This window comes from Sitophilus oryzae, unplaced genomic scaffold, assembly GCF_002938485.1.
Source record: "Sitophilus oryzae breed Bouriz unplaced genomic scaffold, Soryzae_2.0 scaffold_499_pilon_pilon, whole genome shotgun sequence".
In the NCBI taxonomy this organism is placed as follows: domain Eukaryota; kingdom Metazoa; phylum Arthropoda; class Insecta; order Coleoptera; family Curculionidae; genus Sitophilus; species Sitophilus oryzae.
In genome coordinates, this window is record NW_022147083.1 from 1,019,091 (window position 1) to 1,039,624 (window position 20,534).

General features: G+C 34.4%; 2 protein-coding genes across 2 annotated transcripts; both read left to right on the top strand.

Moving 5' to 3' along the window:
- Positions 1-6,597: 6,597 nt before the first annotated feature.
- LOC115886843 lies at positions 6,598-9,136 on the top strand. Its single transcript, XM_030906146.1, has one exon. It carries the CDS (start codon positions 7,235-7,237, stop codon positions 9,134-9,136), a length of 1,902 nt encoding a protein of 633 aa, XP_030762006.1. The 5' UTR covers positions 6,598-7,234.
- Positions 9,137-9,265: 129 nt separating this feature from the next.
- On the top strand, positions 9,266-12,463 carry LOC115886844. The gene has a single exon (XM_030906147.1). The coding sequence runs from the start codon at positions 9,266-9,268 to the stop codon at positions 12,461-12,463; it is 3,198 nt and encodes a 1,065-aa protein (XP_030762007.1).
- Positions 12,464-20,534: the final 8,071 nt, after the last annotated feature.

Sequence of the window (20,534 nt, forward strand, 5' to 3'; positions counted from 1 at the left end):
AGACACCCCTATACTGAATAACTCAACAATTTTAAAATAACACGTTATTAAGCACATTTGTGAAGAAAAGGGTGAAAACAAAAATAATAAACAGACTTCAATATGACTTCAATATTATACTGAATATACTGAAGAAAAAAAAACATCGACTCCGGCCTATTTGGGATACAGTAGGAAGAGAACGACTTCTTCCCGTGGAGCACATTCACAAACCGTCTTTACAGACATATTAATCACAGAAATTTATTTGAAATGAAAACGACATATCTGTGGAATGTTAAAGATTCTTCCCTTAGCAGCTTTATATTATGAGGTTCAATCTTACAATCATTTGGGATATTACTTGGCTGTGAATGGAGAATTATGTGAACATTTTATTAATTAGTATAGATGTTTATGTATAATATATGTATTCATATATTATTGTGGATGTATATAGTAAGAGCGAGGTCCGAGGGTGACCGAGTAATAAGCAGCACAAGTAATACACCCGAAATACTATTATCAGTCTAACTAATTCTTTTATAGATAATCATTCCAATTCAGAAAAAAATAACCACCCTTTCTAAACTACAATTTTTTTTATCATGAACACAATGTGATATCGAATTTTACAACAGATTGACGATGACAAAATCATATTTTGGCTGGTATTTTAATTGTAGCTTTCTCTAGGCTGTATTATAAATTTTACTAATTTGAAGGTAGATAGATTATTGCAAATAACATTTAACAGGTTGACTGTCACGTATAATCGAGAAAAAATGCCTCAGACGCCAAGTACAAACATTAGCTACTGTACAGGGTGGACCATTTTGGTTGTTTCTATAGGGTATCTAGGAAAACCGTGAGAAATATTCAAATTTTGATACTGCAGTCTCGGGTTCTTTTTTTGAAAAAATTACAATGGCGCAAACGGATCAGGGCTATCTTGATCGGTTTCGAAGCTACAGGGGGATTCTCAAATTTTGTACTTTTTGAAGATGTTCGATAGTTTGTTTATTTCAGCAACCACGGAAAAATGAATTATACATTCTAAAGCCACTTTTCTGTGTAGAATGCAGTGGCGTAGTCAGACTTTTTTCAAAAAAAATATTTTTTAAGATATTAACTATACTTATGTTTTTTTAAATAGAACCCCCTGTATATTTTTAATTTTTCTTATTGAGCTTGGCATGGGCTTCTCGAAAATATATAACACTCTATATTTATTTTCAGTATTAACCTCAATTTCAAATTTTTCTTAAAATATCCACTTAGTAGATAAGTAGAGATAGTAGGCCGCGCCGAGTAACAAAGTAAACGGTTGTCATGGTGATCGGAACATACCTTTGATGAATGTGGGACATTTCATTTTAACAGATTGAAGTGTGTGTATTTTAAACAATACAAAAATGTTATATTGCGTCTAACAAACATAAGCAAATGGCAGCTGATTTATATTTTGAGCGGTATCCAGAGCGCGAGCAACCAAACCCAGCCATTTTTAAAAGGTTAGAAGATAGTTTAATCTCTTCTGATTAAATCGTCTGAAAAATTATCAGTAAGAAGATGAATAAAATCAATATATTAATGTCCTCAGAGCCGTAACACTAGATCCAACGACATCAAGTAGAATTATTGAAATGCTGTGAGGGGCGCGGCGTGCGGAGACGGTATCAACTCTGTCTAGATAATAATGGGCAGCAGTCTGAACATTTAATGTAGTCTTTGTGTTTTTATTTTTTTTTATAGTAACTGAGAAGTCCGATTGAAGTAACCTCTTGAGTTTATATTAAAATATGTTTTTTTGTTTCTGTCACACTTATTATTTTTTATTTGCTTCGTATTGTTCAATTTTATTTAATTGCTAATTCATGTATTCGGCTCCGAGGACATTATTATATTGATTTTCTTCATCTTGGTTTTTCTTCACGCGGGTTTTGAAAAGATCCAAAATTGATTAATCTATCTTCTAACCTTTTAAAAATGGCTGGGTTTGGTTGCTCGCGCTCTTGATACCTTTCACAATATAAATCAGCTGCCATTTGCTTATGTTTGTTAGACTCAATATAACATTTTTCTATTGTTTAAAATACACACACTTCAATCTGTTAAAATGAAATGTCCCGCATCCATCAAAGGTATGTTCCGATCACCATGACAACCCTTTACTTTGTTACTCGGCGCTGCCTACTATCTTCTAAGTGGATATTTTAAGAAAAATTTGAAATGTTGAGGTTAATAGTGAAAATAAATATATAAAGAGTGTTATATATTTTCGAGAAGCCCATGCCAAGCTCAATAAGAAAATTTAAAAATATACAGGGGGTTCTATTTAAAAAAAAAAACATAAGTATAGTTAATATTTCAAAAAATATTTTTTTCGAAAAAAGTCTGACTGCGCCACTGTATTCTACACAGAAAAGTGCCTTTAGAATGTATAATTAATTTTTCCGTGGTTGCTGAAATAAACAAACTATCGAACGTCTTCAAAAAGTACAAAATTTGAGAATCCCCCTGTAGCTTCGAAACCGATCTAGATAGTCATGATCCGTTTGCGCCATTATATTTTTTTCAAAAAAAGAACCCGAGACTGCAGTATCAAAATTTGAATATTTCTCACCGTTTCCCAGATACCCTATAGAAACAACCAAAATGGTCCACCCCCTACAGCGCCCGCCCTGACAGTCAAACTGGGGATTTGCATGGGATTTCCAATGTCCCGTGTTCCTATGCATTACCCGGTATAATTTGAGGTAAGTTTTTGTGTATGAATTTCAAGTCTATGACGCATCATTTTTGGAATAAAAACGATAGAATAACTATAAGAATGACAGCACTTAAATATTTTTTTCTCAACAAAAGGCATTGAATTTGAGAGTACACGTGGAAGTGTGCACTTATTGAAGAACGTCACTGCGAGGAAGCGCTGTATTTGCTAAATTCTCACTGCGGCACGTATCTCTGGAGAATCTTAATAGCGTTTATAACGTTACGAATGTTTTCTTAATCTTCGAATATTTAAATTCTATATTCAGTTTTCTCGGTTTCGTCTAATGTAGAAATCAAGTCGGCGATTCAATTATAATTTTAAGAAAATATAACTGACGTGTAGTATTTATAGCAAAATGGCTTTTGTTCTCAATGCATACAGTGTATCCCGCTTTTACACAAAAATCGTTTATCTATACTAGTTTTCTGTTTGTAGTAAAGGTAATTCTGTATGAAAATTATGCAAATCATTAAGTAACGCAGAACAAAATTCAAAGGCAAACGAATGAAAGTCCGCATTTTTCTTGGACAACATTTGGTTGATTTTTTTCAAGTCTTAAAAACCACAAGGCGTTTCTAGAGTAATACAATACCAATTTCATTCTTTGATATACGGGTATTATTAATTTTGATTAAAGTCATATTTTTTGCTGTTGTTAAAATATCATATTTTCCTTTAACTATTGTCACACTTTCCGTAGCATTGATCTAAATAAATTTTGTGCATCTTTAACATGTTAAAATGCAACTATTTGAAAAAAGGCAACTATATTTGCATGTTTTATTTTTTTTTCATTTGGAAAATTACCTATAAAAGTAATTAACCATTTTAAAACAAGCAACATTTTTTTATCAAAAATGTTTCCTCTTTCAAAGACAATCCGGGACAGCCTCTCAGACAATCCAGGGTGGCGCCTCTCATATGCCGCGGAGGCTCCAAGGAGAACGACAGTTTGTATTGAAATGAAATTTTGTGAGCATGTGTAGGTTAATTTAGAGCACTTTTTAAAAATATAGAGATTTCTACAGAGTGTCCCAAACCAAAACAAGTTATATTACACATTACACAAAGTTAACCATTACACAAAGTTGTGTTTTTTGTAATGGAACACTCTATATATTAATTGATGTTTGGATTCTGGGAGAAAAAAAAAGGTGAGTTTTATAAGAAAAGTATATGACTAAAATGTAAGGTTTTTGACATATTTAACATTTTCTAGAAATAAAGAACAATTTTTAAATTATAATAAAAGCTACCTAACTGGGAATTTACCCGGTATAGCCTAATATGTAGTTAAATTAACTATTGTACTTTAAATCAAATTAAAACTTAGTCCAAAAAGTTATACAGGGTGAGACAAAATTAATATTGAACATTAGTCACCTTTAAAAGCATGTTACTCGTTTATTTTAAATGGATCATCCAGTATATTATTCCGATATTTAATGGAGAATTCATGTCTCTTCAAAATACTATTAAGGTTGCCTACCCCTCAAACAAGATTTTCCTAGATATTTTCATTTACGTGATTTGATCTGAGTAGATCTTTTATTATTATATAATAATATTATAAAATCTAGGTGGTTGTGACATGTCTGACGTTACTTCAACTTTGCTGTCTAATTAGTCCAACTGTAATAACTAGTTATCATTTTGTGTCAGTTAAAACAAAAAAATTTCTCAGAAATTTGCCGAAAATGCAATCTTATCCTACATCAGAGAGAATTGATATGATTCTATTAGATGGTGAATGCAGTGTGACATGAATTCTCCATTGAACACCGGAAAAATATACTGGGTATTTCATTTAAAATAAAGGAGTTACTTGCTTTTAAAAGTGACTAATGTTCCATATTAATTTTGTCTCACCTTGTATAACTTTTCGGGTCAACTTTCAATATAGTTTAATATACAATAGTTACTGTAATTAAATATCAGGTTATACAAGGTCAACTAAAATTTAGGAAGCTGTTATCGAAATTTCAAATTTACTCTTCATTTTCACAAAATGTGAAATATGTCAAAATCCTAGATCCTAAAATTTATTTTTTTCCTAGAATCCGAAAATCAATTAATATATAGGGTATTCTATTAGAAAAAACACAATTTTGATGTGTAACTTTTTTGGGGACACCCTGTATAATTCTATATATTTTTATAAAATATCAGTTAACCTACATTTGCTGCCAAACTTTCATTTCGATATAAACTACCGTTCTCCTTGGGGCTTCCGCGGCGTATGAAATCAAACTTTAGACGTTTTCGCTTAAAAAAATATAATATTTTAAGTTTCAATCTAGAGTGCCACGACAATTTGACTCAAAATACAATCCAGTTTCTAAGTATGTTAATGAGTCACCGTTCAATTTAAAAAAATCGAGTTATGATATATAAAAATACGGTGTTGGCTTCTTTTAACCGGCCTGGAACAGACACGAAAAACACTAGACGATCAAATCTATTTTTTGATTTGATTTTTCTTTGATTAAAAATTAGTAGTTTTAATATAGTCATAACCTTCCGTCAGTATCGTAACTTTTGCGGAAGTTGTAAAAATCATATTTTATACAAAATTACTCTATTTGGTACTTTCAGATTCTTGTAAACAATATGTGACATTGAATTTTACAATGACCAAATCACATTTTTGCTGGTACTTTAATTGTAGCTTTCTCTGGGTCGTATTATAAAATATTAGTATTTTGAAGGCAGATTTTTGCAAATATCATTAAAATATATTTTTTTTAATTTTGTTTTCCAAATGAAACAAAATTTTAGATGAAAGTACAACTTTAACGCCTCTTCAAAGAAGTCTAATATAACTTTTGCATAAAATAATCTGGGGAGATAATATTTGACATTTTCAAAATTTAGATGGGATTTCCTATGTCCCGTGTTCGAATGCATCACACGGTATATTTCATTTCAAATATTTCTTTCTTTATTTTTATCCGTAAAAATAATAATTCCACGCTTATATATGAAAAAAATCTGCTATTGACACATTGATTGAATTAGAAGGAAAGATATCTGTTAAAAAACTGGAAAAATATCGTATTATATTTATATTACTTCGGGACAAAATAACCGTTTTATCTCCGTTTCCAAATTTATCTTCGTATATATTTACCGGTCGTCGTCTGGCACAGATGCGTTTTGTTGTCCCGATCCTTTGTTCTACTTGGATGTTGAAAGGTGGTCTTTTGTTGGGGACACTCGTCTCAGCCTACATAGGTCCATTATTGAAGATTTTCAATAGAGAAAGGTGACCAAATTTAATAAAAACTGATATTTTGGTGGAGTTATTTTACCTTGAGTAATAAAGGGAAATCCAAAATGGGCGAATTGTATAGTTTTATAAATATAAAAAAGAAGAAAAACTATCGGAATAGCCCTCAGGAAGTTAATAACCACCGCAAATGTCTATGAAAGCGTTAAAAATTTAGAATTTAGGTTTTTAATTTTTTTTTATTAATAAGCACTTTAAATACAAAAAAAATTCTGCATCTAAACAAAAAATAACATATATACAGCGTGTTGCATTTAAAAAAAATGAGACATATACACTATGAAACAAAAGTAGAGAAACTCGTCGGATTTCAAAAACCTCCAATATTTAAAATAATGTTCTTCGCAATAAAATAATCGCACATCGGAATGGTATACGGCAAATGGACATAAGCACAATGTTTAATTTGCATAAGTCTGTCATTAGCAAAACGATTTCCAATTTCAAAACTCGCAATTCCTTAAAGACTATTAAAAAAAATGGTCGGCCAAGGAAAACACCGAAAAAAATTGAAATGATAGTTAAAATAATCGCCTATCTAATACTGTGAATAATTATTTGTGCTATACGTGGCAACTGCGCCGTCTCTAATTATTTGTGCTATACGTGGCAACTGCGCCGTCTCCATACATCGTCGCATTGCGGCGGTAGCCGAAGAAGAGCGAGGCCCCCAGGCAGGAGTCGAGCACAAGACGTTAGACCAAACGCGTCGTCTTTGTTTTTTAATTTCGACTCGATGTTTTATAAGGAGACAATAATTTTTGTTTAGTTAGTTGTCTCAAAGTTTGTAATTTCAAGTGACAATAAACCGAAAGTATACAGTCCACTGAACATTTTATTTCGTCGATGGTTTATTTGTTTCCTTAAGCCAAGGGGAAATTACATTTTGGTCACTTCGTCCGGATAATTGGATTGGAATTTCGTCGTCGACTTGCTGTGCTGCAAGAGCTGCCTGCCGCCATTTTGGATCGTTGAACCGGCGTTCGGTCGGTAAATAAGGTGGGTCCATTCCAAATTATTTCCTTTTTCTGCTTCCTTGTAGTTGTTGGCAATTTTCGTTACTATCAATAGTGTAATTAGTTGTTTTTCGTCGTTTTACTCATTTCGGGGTAAATATTTTGTTGATATTATTTCGCCTATTGATAATTTTGATCGTTTCGTAAGCCTGATTTTTGATTTTCGTAAACATTATGAGTGTAGTAGTCGAAAACATGGATGTCCTTATTCGAAAACGTGGATCATTTAAGGCAAAGGTCACTCATTTTGAAAAGTACGTCGCAAATTTGGAAAACACGTATCCAGACAAAATCGTGTCGGATCGCGTTGCATTTTTAGACTTGGAAACGCGTTATGAACGGTTTTCACAGGTTTTTGATGAATTTGAGTTAGTGCAAAACGAAATCGAAGAGTCTTGTGATCTTGCTTCGATAAATTCGCAGTATGAGGAACGCGAAATTTTTAATAATGCTTATTTTAGGTTGATGGCCAAGGCTAAATCATTTCTTGCGGATGATAGTGTAGATAACGTGAAAAGTAGTGGTAGGTCCGTTGCGGGTTCGGTAGCCACGCAAAATACAAATATTTCGCAAAATTTGGTTCAGGATTTTAAACGAGTTAAACTTCCAACCATCGAGATTCGCACTTTCACAGGTGAATACGGTAAGTGGTTAGAGTTCCGTGATACCTATGTATCGTTAATTCACGAAAATGATGCCTTATCGGACATACAAAAATTTCATTATTTAAGATCATTTTTGGCGCCTAAAGTGTTGGAAGTTATCGCGAGTTTAGGGTTTACAGGGACAAATTACGAGGCTGCGTGGAACTTAATCTACGGTTGTTATAATAATAACAAAATTTTGATTCAAAATCATCTTCGCGGTTTATTCACGTTAGACAAGATTCAGGAAGAATCTCCTTCGGTGCTAAGAGACTTAGCAGATAATGTGGATAAGCATATAAGATCTTTAAATGCTCTTGGGGAAGACACCACTAATTGGGACACCTTGTTAATTTATCTCGTTTCGTCTAAATTAGATTCCATGTCACTAAAAAAGTGGGAAAGTGCCAAAGGTGAGGCCAAAAAATCGTTGTTGCCAGATTTGACTAAATTTCTTCGAGATCGAGCCAATTTTTTGGAATCGTTAGAGCAGGCAAAACCTGACAAAAAGTCAAATTCGAAATTTAGGGCAGGGATGGAATCCAAATATAATAAGCAAGGTAGTTCAAGGTCTTTTGTTGCGACAGGGCAATCGTGTTGCTATTGTAAAAAGGAGCATTTCATACAAAACTGTCCAGATTTTGTAAATTTAAGTGTGAATGAGAGAATTCAGGAAGCGAAAAAATTGCGTTTGTGTTTGAATTGTTTGAGAGCTGGGCATGTTTTAAAAGATTGTCGTTCGATTGTTTGTAAAATTTGTAAGTTTCGGCACAACGTGTTGTTGCACATAAATCGAGAAAAGGCGGCGGAAACGACCGCTGCCGCTGCTACCAGTTCCTCTACTACAGAAAAGGAGGAAACTGTGAATTGTAGCTTCGCTTCGCATAAAAATGATGGTGTTCTTTTGTCAACTGCGGTAGTTAGGGTCTTGGGAAAAAACAATAAATGGGTTACAGCACGCGCTTTATTGGATCCTGGATCGCAGAGTAGTTTTTTGTCAAGGTCATTTGTGGACAAGCTTTCAATACCTGTAACTAAAGTAAATATCAACATTTGTGGTTTGAACGAAACTGAGTCTGCGGTTTCTGGAAAGGTGAATGTTAAGGTCCAATCCCGTATAAATGACTTTTCGTTGGAATTATCCTGTTTTGTTATCCCTCTCGTTACAGGGTCGTTGCCCAATTTCAAGGTCGACAGTCAAAATTTGAATATTCCTGCAAATGTTTCGTTGGCAGATCCTACATTCTGCACAAGTGGTCCTGTTGACATGCTGATTGGAGCCGATTCCTTCTGGGATTTGTTATGTGTAGGCCAGATCAAACTAGGGCCCAATGGACCATTTTTGCAGAAAAGCAAACTCGGATGGATAGTGTCAGGAAAGGTGGCTCGGCTAAATAACTTGGAGGGGTACAACAGTTTGCAATTTTGTTAAAACTGAGCAAATAGATAGGCAGTTATCGCGGTTTTGGGGAAATAGAGGAAGGCGTGGTTAGAAAACCACAATCTGTCGAGGAAATTGCCTGTGAGAAACATTTCGTCGATACGTTTTCTCGAGCGGCCAATGGAAGTTTCGTTGTTTCAATGCCTCTCAAAGGGCAGCCTAAGCCAGCTCGGCGAATCGTATAATGCAGCCAAAAAGCAATTTCTATCCTTGGAACGAAAATTCGAGCGCGATCATGAGTATCGTGATTTGTATCGTGATTTTGTCAATGAGTATCGACGCCTAGGACATATGACAAAAGTGTCCAATCCTAGTGCATCTCAGTTTTCGTTTTACCTTCCTCACCATGGTGTTCTGAAGTTGTCCTCGTCTACTACCAAACTTCGAACTGTTTTTAATGCCAGTGCCAAAACCACCAGTGGTTGCTCGCTAAATGATGTTTTGATGGTTGGTCCAACCATTCAGTGTGAACTTATCTCTATTTTGTTGCGCTTTCGTAAATTTCAGTACGTTTTGGCGGCTGATATTGAGAAAATGTATCGTATGGTGTGGATCGATCCTAGTCAGCGGTGCCTGTTACGAATCCTGTGGCGTGACAGTCCAGACGAAGATATCGAGGTGTACGAGTTGAACACTGTTACATATGGGACTTCATCGGCGGCTTTTCTCGCCATTAGGTGCTTGTACCAATTGGGAATCGAATTTGAAGAAGTTTCTCCGTTAGTTGCCAATATAATAAAGAATCATTTTTATGTCGATGATGTACTAACTGGTGGGGATACTATTGAAGATACCCTCAGTTTAGCTAACGAACTTTGTAAAGTTCTAAAAGGTGGTGGTTTTCTTCTTCGCAAGTGGGTGTCAAACGAACCCTCTATACTCAAGGAAATCGAATCTGCAGATAACAATGGAGTAGTTGATATTGGTTGCATGGAGAATAACAAAACATTAGGTATGCGTTGGAACGGCGAAGGAGATCATTTTTTCTTTTCGATTGGAAATCAGTCAAGTTCCAAGGTCACCAAAAGAATCGTATTGTCAGAAATCTCTCAAATTTTCGACCCTCTTGGTCTCCTTAGTTGTTGCGTAATCTTGGTAAAGATTTTTCTTCGTGATCTTTGGTTGGAAAAGTTAGATTGGGACGATGCCCTTTCCCAGCAATTATATACAAGATACTTACAGATTCGTAATGATTTAAGATTTTTGAACAATTTGAAAATTGATAGGAAAGTCATTTGTAAGAATGCAAAGCTTGTAGAGCTGCATGTATTTTCGGACGCGTCGTCTTATGCTTTGGGAAGCTGTGTTTATATTCGAACGATCGATAATCATGGTAATATTTTTGTCAAGCTTTTGTGCGCTAAATCAAAGGTTGCTCCCTTAAAAATACAGACAGTCCCGCGTCTCGAGCTTATGGCAGCTGTGTTAGCTGCACGTCTCTGTGAAAAGGTTCGGCAATCCATGGAAATTGAGTTTAATAGCATCACATTTTGGACCGACTCGACGATAGTTTTGGGCTGGATAAACACCTCTCCGCATTTGTTGCAAGTTTTCGTCGCCAATAGAGTTAATTCGATCCAAGAGCTCACAAATATTGAAAATTGGAGGCATGTGCGAACCCAGGACAATCCAGCTGATTGTGTGTCACGTGGCATGAAGCCTCAGGAGTTGTTAGAGTTCGAAATGTATTGGTCAGGACCAGATTGGCTTCGAGAATCCATAGAAAGCTGGCCTGAGCCTCTTGTAGTGTCCAGATCTAACGAGTTGCCTGAATTAAAAAGGGTCGTTGTTGCAAATACATCTACGTTAGACTCTGAGTTTATAGATTTGTCTAGGTTTTCCAATTTAACTCGATTGGAACGAGTGATTGCCTACTGTATTCGTTTTATAAATAATTGTCGTAGAAAAGAGGATGAAAGGTTATCGAGTTCTTTAAGTTGTGATGAAATAAGTCATGCGTCCTTAGTATTAGCTAGGTTGTCACAACGTCAATCATTTTCCGAAGATCTTGTAACATTGTCCAAGCAAGGGCAAGTTAGTAATAAAAGTAAATTAATAAAGCTTCATCCATTTTTAGATGAAAACGGTTTAATTCGTGTCGGCGGACGTTTAAACAACTCAGATTACGTATATGAGAAAAAACATCCTATTGTGTTGTGTTCAAAACATGTTTTTACTAGGCTTTTATTCGCTCGTGAACACAAACGGCTACTGCATGCTGGCCCACAGCTCTTATTAGCTGTTATTCGGGAAAATTATTGGCCCATAGCAGGACGTAGTTTAGCTCGTAAAGTTTTCCATCAATGCGTAATTTGTTTTCGAAATTGTCCCAAAGAAATTAGCCCGGTGATGGGTGATTTACCAAAGCGGCGGGTCACACCATCTCCTCCATTTTACGTAACTGGCGTAGACTACGCTGGTCCCTTCCTAATCAAGGATAGACAGGGACGCGGCTGTCGCACTTCAAAGGCTTATATTGCGGTGTTTGTATGCTTTGCCACAAGGGCTCTGCATTTAGAGTTGGTAAGCGCTTTAACCACAGAAGCCTTTCTAGCTACTTTGAAACGCTTTGTAGGTCGGCGGGGAAAACCTGCACAAATGTACTCAGACAACGGTACAAATTTCCAAGGAGCTTATAATGAGTTATCTAAATTAGCGAATTTTTTACAGAATAATGCAAATTCAATTGTCGAAGCTATCGAGAATAAAGGCATCTCATGGTCATTCATTCCAGCTAGTTCTCCACACTTTGGTGGGTTGTGGGAATCGGGCGTACGAACGGTCAAATATCATTTGAAACGCGTTGCGGGAAACGCATTATTAACTTTCGAGGATCTGAGTACGCTATTGATAGAAATTGAGGCTGTCCTCAACTCGCGTCCCATGAGTCCTTTATCTTGTGATCCCTCTGATTTGACACCTTTAACTCCCTCCCACTTTTTGATTGGCCGACCTATGGAATCTGTACCAGATAGAGATTACACGGCAGTACCAACCAATCGCTTATCCCACTTTCAACGAATTCAGCAAATGAAAGGACATTTTTGGACCAGATGGTCGTTGGAATACATATCCGAATTGCAGAAAAGGCAGAAGTGGACAACGCAACAAGGCGTACTTGAGGCCAACGATTTGGTGTTAGTCAAGGAGGACCACCTGCCTCCCCTCCAATGGTTGCTTGGACGAATAGTGGAGATCCATCCAGGAAAGGACGGAGTCGCTCGTGTCGCCACCATCAGAATAAAGCAAGGCACTATCAGGCGTTCATTTACTAAAATTTGTCCCTTACCTAAGTGTATTGGCTCTAGTAATAGTTAAGTGTTGAAAGATGCTCTAGACTTTCAAGGCGGGGGGCAATGTGAATAATTATTTGTGCTATACGTGGCAACTGCGCCGTCTCTAATTATTTGTGCTATACGTGGCAACTGCGCCGTCTCCATACATCGTCGCATTGCGGCGGTAGCCGAAGAAGAGCGAGGCCCCCAGGCAGCAGTCGAGCACAAGACGTTAGACCAAACGCGTCGTCTTTGTTTTTTAATTTCGACTCGATGTTTTATAAGGAGACAATAATTTTTGTTTAGTTAGTTGTCTCAAAGTTTGTAATTTCAAGTGACAATAAACCGAAAGTATACAGTCCACTGAACATTTTATTTCGTCGATGGTTTATTTGTTTCCTTAAGCCAAGGGGAAACTACAAATACGCATAAATCGGCAAATCAAATTTTGAGTGAACTACCTGGTGTCAATATAAGCTTTAAGACCATCCAAAGAAGGCTAACGGAAGCAGGATTATTTAGCAGAAGAGCAGCCAAAAAACACTCATTAGTAAGAAGAACCAGAAGGCCCTTACCTTTGCAAAAACGAATATTTGCACTGGATTGCATGACTGGAAAAAGGTCTTGCTTTCAGATGAAAGCAAATTCAATATATTTGGATCCGATGGCATATTGTAGATACATAGCCCAGAAGGTAAAATATTTGACCCAAAGTATTTTAAGGCCACTGTAAAGCATGGTGGTGGATCCTGCATGGTGTGGGGATGCTTCTCGGGCTATGGCATGAGAGCACTGCATGTAATAAAAGGAACAATGGGTCGATTTATGTATTTGGACATCTTAAAGAAAGGGATCGTGTAATGCCAATTTTGTAACAGCCTTTTTTTCCTAGAGAGCTATTACTAACGCCTAACAGTCGGTCTTTTTGTTCTCGGGTGCCACCCCCCAAAGTTTAAAGTGTTTGAGAGACCACCTCGGCCAATACGGGTAATGGAGAGTCCAGGGAAATGGGATAAAAGCCAGTTAAAGTCGAATATATTCCATAACGAGGTTTATTTAAATAAATTAATTATGAATCCAATATCTTCAAATAAATAAAATATGAAGAAAATATTAAAACATGAAATATCGCAAAGTCTAACACAGAGAAATTAAATCAGTTAATTACAATAGCAAATAATCAAATTCATATGATTTAAATTCAAACCTGTAAAGACATATTATTATAGGAAATACTAGCAATACATATTCACATGCATCTTTAAATAAATCAAATACGTAAGAAATATTATCATGGTGAAACAAAAGAAGAACCTTAATTAACTCCTCCTCCGTAAAGGAATTTTATACCATAAAAATAAAATAAAAACTCTACTGTGCTGAAACTAAAATTTGCGATTACTAGAATGCTGATGGGGTATCTGGCGGTTACAAAAAAAAAAAGAAAGCGATTACCTTTTTTTCTGAAGGAAATCGGCGTCGGATCAAACGAAACGGTCTGGTTTTCTGAATCGCCTACAGCTGCCCGGAATCCGGTCACACTAATTATTCACGGCCAGGTATAAAGAAAACTTAAGAAAATCGGCGTCGGATCAAAACGAAACGGTCTGGTTGGCTATTCACGGTCAGGTATAAAAAAAACTTAAATGCTCGGTTTTTAACTATCTATACTCATAAATCAGAAATACGGTTTAGACTTATTTTCAATCAAATCTCTGCGACCACGATTTATACTTCTTTAAAATCAAAAACGTAGATACGGTACTTTTACTTTAAAACTCAAGAATTTGGTTTTTACAGCAGCGCTGATAAAAAAACGGATCAGACTTGCGAGGTTTACTTAGAAAAGATCACCGGTACTTAGTCTCAACAGGAAGGCCCCCATAAATCGAAAGTCTTACAAGAATGGTTTTTGTCTGAACAAATTAGGGTTATGGATCTCCTGCCCAAAGTCCTGACCTTAACCCCATTGAAAACCTGTGGGAGAAACTAGATCGCCGGGTAAGAAAGATTTGATAAGAATTTTGAACAAGATACCATAAGAAGACTATTGGACTCCATGCCAAAACGATGTCGTAAAGTTATAGCTAATCACATAAACTCACAATAAAATGGCCTCAGTCAAAAGTTAACAAAAAGACACAATTTTAAAAAGTTTCTCTACTTTTGTCCGATAGTGTAGTATTTTAAAAATTGCGATTTTGACGATGCCATAAAACTTATCCTGTATAATATAATGTAAATTTTCCTTGGCGGAGTTGTCCTGTTATCCTTGGTGTTTAGAAAAATATAGAAAAGTATTAATAAAGTTAAATTCACTGTACTTTTTAACCACTTTTCGGATATAGTGTATTTAACCAAAGTTTAAGTAAATATGAAATAGAACGTCAACATCGCAGTGCTGGAAACAAGAATAGCGTGCTATATGCAGAATTTTATGCTGAATCTAAATCTGTACAGAAAACTCGGGGTTGCAGTTTGAAAAAAACTTTATTATAACTTTTTTTCGGACACCTTGTATACAATAAAATATTTTTAGGATGTGCACCTTTATAAACCATGATTATTTTTTTTTCTAATCTTCGACTATGACGATGATATTGGAGTTCCTCGTACTAATAGGCTACTCTGTATTTAATCAATTAATTGCCTTTATTCGCATTTAGTTTGAGTTACTTCATATTATTTGTTTCCAGAAGAACACTTTATTTTAGTTACATTTTTGTGTAATAACCATTTGGCATTTATGCAAAGCGAAAGTCACCGGCAAAGGTATAAATCGTTTAAGATTCGCTGCAAAATCAAAATTGGAGAGAAAATTAAAAAACGAAGAAATAACGTTTGCTTTGAGTACAGCCTTTCTCGCAGGAAATTAAAGTGGAGTGCCATTAAAGTATAAAAATGTCCTATCAATCCTGCCCGAGCGCCTAGGTGCTAATGGTAGAGACATGCAAAGGGTGGGCAAAATTACCCTCCGAAATCGATATATTTCAATATCGGCGATGTTTTTTATTGTGGCGCCAGAGTAGACTGTAAATTATGAGCCCCGTTTATATAGTTTATATATTTTTAAAGTTTTTTTTTAATGTATCTAGGTATACACCTGCAATGCACTTGTACTAAACAATACTAGATAATAAAAAGGTTTTATACAGGGTGAGTCTTAAATAAGTGCAAATGTTTTTAGAAGTACATTTCAAGACAGAAACACGATTATAAGGCTTTTCTCGCGAAAAAAAAATAAAAATTTGAAATTTTTTAAAAAAAGTTTTGGTTATTTTTTTTAGTTTTTAGTTAAAATCCATAATTTTTTGATAATATGACAACATAGGTACCAGATTAAATTAACAAAAAAGAAAACTCAGGAAAGATCCTGTGGTTCTCAAAATGTAAGCTAATTTTTTTTGGAAAATTTCCATAACTCGGTTATTAAGTATGTTTCTTTTATCGAGATAACCCTGAACCTCACCCTGTATACAGTATGTCCCCAGATTGTCTTTAAAAAAGAAAAAACTTTTTTATTAATGACATTTTGAGAAAGATTCATAAAAAAATTCATACATAAAAATTCATTTCATTTTTCATAAAAAGTTTTGCTTCTTCTAAAATGATTAATCCCGTTTATACTTTTCCAAATATCCATACCGTTTTAGAGAAAATAACAAAAAAAACGTGAAAATGTAGTTGATTGTTTTCTAAGTCATAAAAATCAAAACGCGTTTCTATGATAATATAATTTCGTTTTCATTCTTTGATGGATTGTTGTTGATAGAATTTTAATTAACGTCATATTTTTGCTGTTTAAAATGTTAAAAAAGCACAAAATTTATTTAGTTTAATGCTATGGGAAAAGAGATAGTAGTTATCGAAAAATGTGATACTATAACAACAGCAAAGAATATGACCATTAATCAAAATTAATAATAACTATCTATCAAAAAATGAAATCAAGATTATATTACCATAGAAACGCCTTTTTATTTTTAAGACTTTAGGAAAAAAATTCTACCATATTTTCATGTTTTTTCTAATTTTCTCTAAAACGGTATGGAAATTTGGAAAAGTATAAACGGGATTAACCATTTTAGAACAAGCGAAATTTTTTATGAAGAATGTATTTTTTTTCAAAATGCCAACAATAAAAAAGTTTTTCCTTTTAACTTTCCTTGTAAAGACAGTCCGGGGACATACTGTATATGATCAAACCCAATAGCAAAATAAAACACTAGTTCACTTACACAGTGCCATACTCTATACAGAGCGTCGGCTACCTCTCGCATGTACTTGTAATGTGTGTCATCAACCAAACCAAACCAAACCAAACCTACAGTTTATCGCCGAATCCGAACGGCACTATTTTAGAGGCTGTACAAGGCAAACACATTCAAGGTGGTTTGCCATTGCCTTCCTTGAGGTGGCGGCTCGTTGGTCGCTCTATTTAGATAAAAGAAATATTTTCATTTAAATAAATAAAGCGACCGTACTGGCTGGGGATCGAACCCAGTACCTTCCGCTCCGCAGATCGATACACTACCGCTGGAGCTACGACCGGCCACGTGTAGTGTAGTTCACTACACTACACAAAACAATTTCGTTTTAACACTGGACGCGCGTTTTGCTAAGTTAAGATGTTAGCAGTGTTGCCAACTTTTTGAAATAGAATTTACCACGAAGACGGTCAATATTTCCTGTTTTTAATTTTCCACGAGCTCTCAAATCCAATATAGTGTCATCAACACAATATTACGATATACGATATAATATGTTTTTTAACTAAACATTTCAAAATTTTCCAAACAAATTACGAAATATACTTTTCAATTTTTTTTTCGCGCAAAAAAAACTCATAGGCCTGTTAATTACACCAAAATAAGCTAGCTTCCTTAGTACATACGGAATGAGTGATATATAATCAAAATCTGGCCCAAATATATATTTTCTCTCCGCCAAAACAATTTTAAAAGATGTGTCTCTCGATTGACGAATTTTTCTTTACCTCCGTACTACTTACTGACTTTAAAGTACGAAGAAGATTGTTTTCAAAAATAGTTTTATCTTATATTTTATAGAAGACTTATTAATCTGATGAGGCAGTTATTCATCAAAATAATGCTTATAATTAATTAATTTAATTTAATAAAATTTCGATTAAAAATCTATACAGGGTCCGGCAATAGTGCGTCGGGCATCTGTAGCTCCTAGAATAAAAAAATTGGGAAATTTATTTAAGTGTAAACCTAAAGTATGTATGAGGATGTATTTCAGGAAAATATTTTAACTTCTATAGGGCGGCTCAAAAAAACTTGAGTGATTATTGCATTTTTGGCTTCCTTTCAGATCACTTTACATAATCTTAAGCTATGAGTAAATTCATTTTGGTAGTTTTAGAGATATTAATAAATAAATACAAAATATAGATTTTTCAACCTTTACTAAAAAAATTATTATAAATTCAAGAACTGTCCTGAAATCAAAACTATATTAGGTACTTACTTTAGATGGATTTACTTTGCTATAAATATCGCAATCTTAAATCATACATGATGTTCAAAATTCTACACCAAACTTTCTAAAATATGAAATACTTTTTCTTTATTTTTCCAATTGGAACACCCTGAATATTATTTTTTTATTATGTCCAGAATTAAAAAATGAACATTTGTATTTAAAGTGTTTCAAAATGTGTAATGGTTTCGCAGATACACGCAGTATTATTTCATATGGCTCTCTCAACAGTAAAATACGAGAGAAAAATCATTGGGTGGCTTTAATAAAAATTTACTGTAACAAATGCCATATCAAATAAAAAACCGCAAATATCTGCGAAACCGTTAAAAATTTTGAAATAAAAATATAATAAATAAATGCCTTTATTGTGAAAAAATTTTTCAATTTGTAGACAAAGGTAAACTAACAAACAAAGTAAAAAAAACAAGGTACACAAACAAACAAACAAAAGATAATACAAAACATTATACAAATAATATTGTCAGTCTTATTGTTAAAATAAACATTTATAAATGTTTATAATGTCAAAGAACAAAAAATAAAAATAATATTCAAAAATATTTAGCTAGTTTATAGTAAAATATCAGTGACCTCTAAATAAATTAATTTCGATGTCATTAGTAAATATAGCAATAGCAAATATTAGACCAGTGTTTACAAGATCAAATTTGATTTTCAAAATATAAGTCATTTACGGCGTAGAAAGCCTTGTCTAGTAAATAAGAGTTCAATGCTTTGCGAAATGAAAAAAATGATGTTATGGATTTGATTTCAAATGGCAGGTGATTGTGCATTTTTTTCGAGTTGTATAATATTGAACTTTTAACTAACTCTGAGCGTGGGGTAGGTAGATAAAGATCTTGCTCCGCGTTCCTGAGTGGATAAGTGTGAGATGGCCTTTCTTGAGAAGCTGATACATGTTTACGTATTAGGCAAACGGATTCAAATATAAATAAGGAAGGAAGAGTCAATATTTTTAATTCTCTAAAAAAGCCCCGGCAATGAGTTCTGCTGTTTAGTCCCAGTGAATATCGAACAGCTCTCTTCTGGAGCTTGAAAATGCGGTCAAATTGAGCCGCACAACACGTACCCCAGAATGGAAGGGCATACCTGAGGTGCGACTCAAAAAGTGCATAATAAACAGTTCTAGCCACTGACAAGTTAAGCTCCTTAGAAACAGACCTTAATGCAAAACAGGCAGAGCTCAATTTTTTCGACAAAGCTTCGATATGTATGTCCCATTTCAGAGAATTGTCCACAACAAGCCCTAAGAATTTTACGGATTTTACGACGTCAATGGTGGTGTTGTCAAGTACAAAAGGCTGCAACGAGTTTTTATACGACAAAGCCTTAGTTTTAGAAATGTTGAGACTCAGGAGGTTCGAATCGCACCAAGATTTAATGGTGATTAAGTCATTTGATATAATCCTATGAAGTGCCGCGATGTCCTTGTTGCTCCAAGTGAAGCTAGTGTCGTCCGCAAAAAGACATATTTTGCCACTGATGTTTATGTTAGCAATGTCGTTAATAAAAAGAAGAAACAAAATAGGGCCTAGTACTGAGCCTTGTGGTACTCACATTCTATTGGCTTGCTAGAAGACAACGTGGTATCCACCCTCACAAGTTGACTTCTGTTGCTCAGATACGACTTAAACCATTCGAGAGATGATCCCCTGAACCCATAGTGCTGCAGTTTATTAATTAAGATCTTATGATTTACACAATCGAACGCCTTAGAAAAATCACAGAAAATTGTTGCTGTAGAGTGATGGTTGTTTAGGAGTATTTATTAAGGAGGGAAAACATAGCGTCATTTGTGGACTTGTTGCTTAGAAATCCAAATTGATATTCAGTAAGTATTTTGTACTTAAACAGAAAAGATACCCGCCTTCTTTTAACTAACCTTTCTATGATCTCAGATAGAAAAAAGAAATACTCTAAATACAAAAAATGTTCATTTTTTAATTCTCCATCTACTAAAAAATAATATGTAGGGTGTTCCATTTGAAAAAAAAGAAGAAAACTTATTTAATACTTTAGTAAGTTTGACGAAGAATTTTGAGCAGCCTGTATGATTTACTGTTACCATATTTATAGCAAAGTTAAGTACAGACCATCTAAAGTAAATACCTAATATATTTTTGTATAGAACAGTTCTTGTAATATTAATATTTTTTTAAGAAAGGCTGAAAAATATATTTTTTTTATTTAGTTATTAATATATCTGAAACCATTGAAATATATTTACTCACATTTTAGGATTATGTAAAGTGATCTAAAAGGAAGCCAAATATGCAATAATATACAGGATGTTCCATTTAAAAAGAAATCAACCTGATCCACTCACACTTTTTTGAGCCACTCTATAGAAGTTAGAATATTTTCCTGAAATACATACTTTAGGTTTGCACTTAAACAAAATTCCCAAGTTTATTATTCTATGAGCTACAGATGCCCGAAGCACTATTGCCGGACCCTGTATATGTAGGACTATTGATTTAAGGATTGTTCCTACTTGTATTTTATTGACTTTTATAATGTTTTTATTTCCATTTTTATCATCACCATTTTATTTGCATATATCATACAGTTCAATATTTAACTAG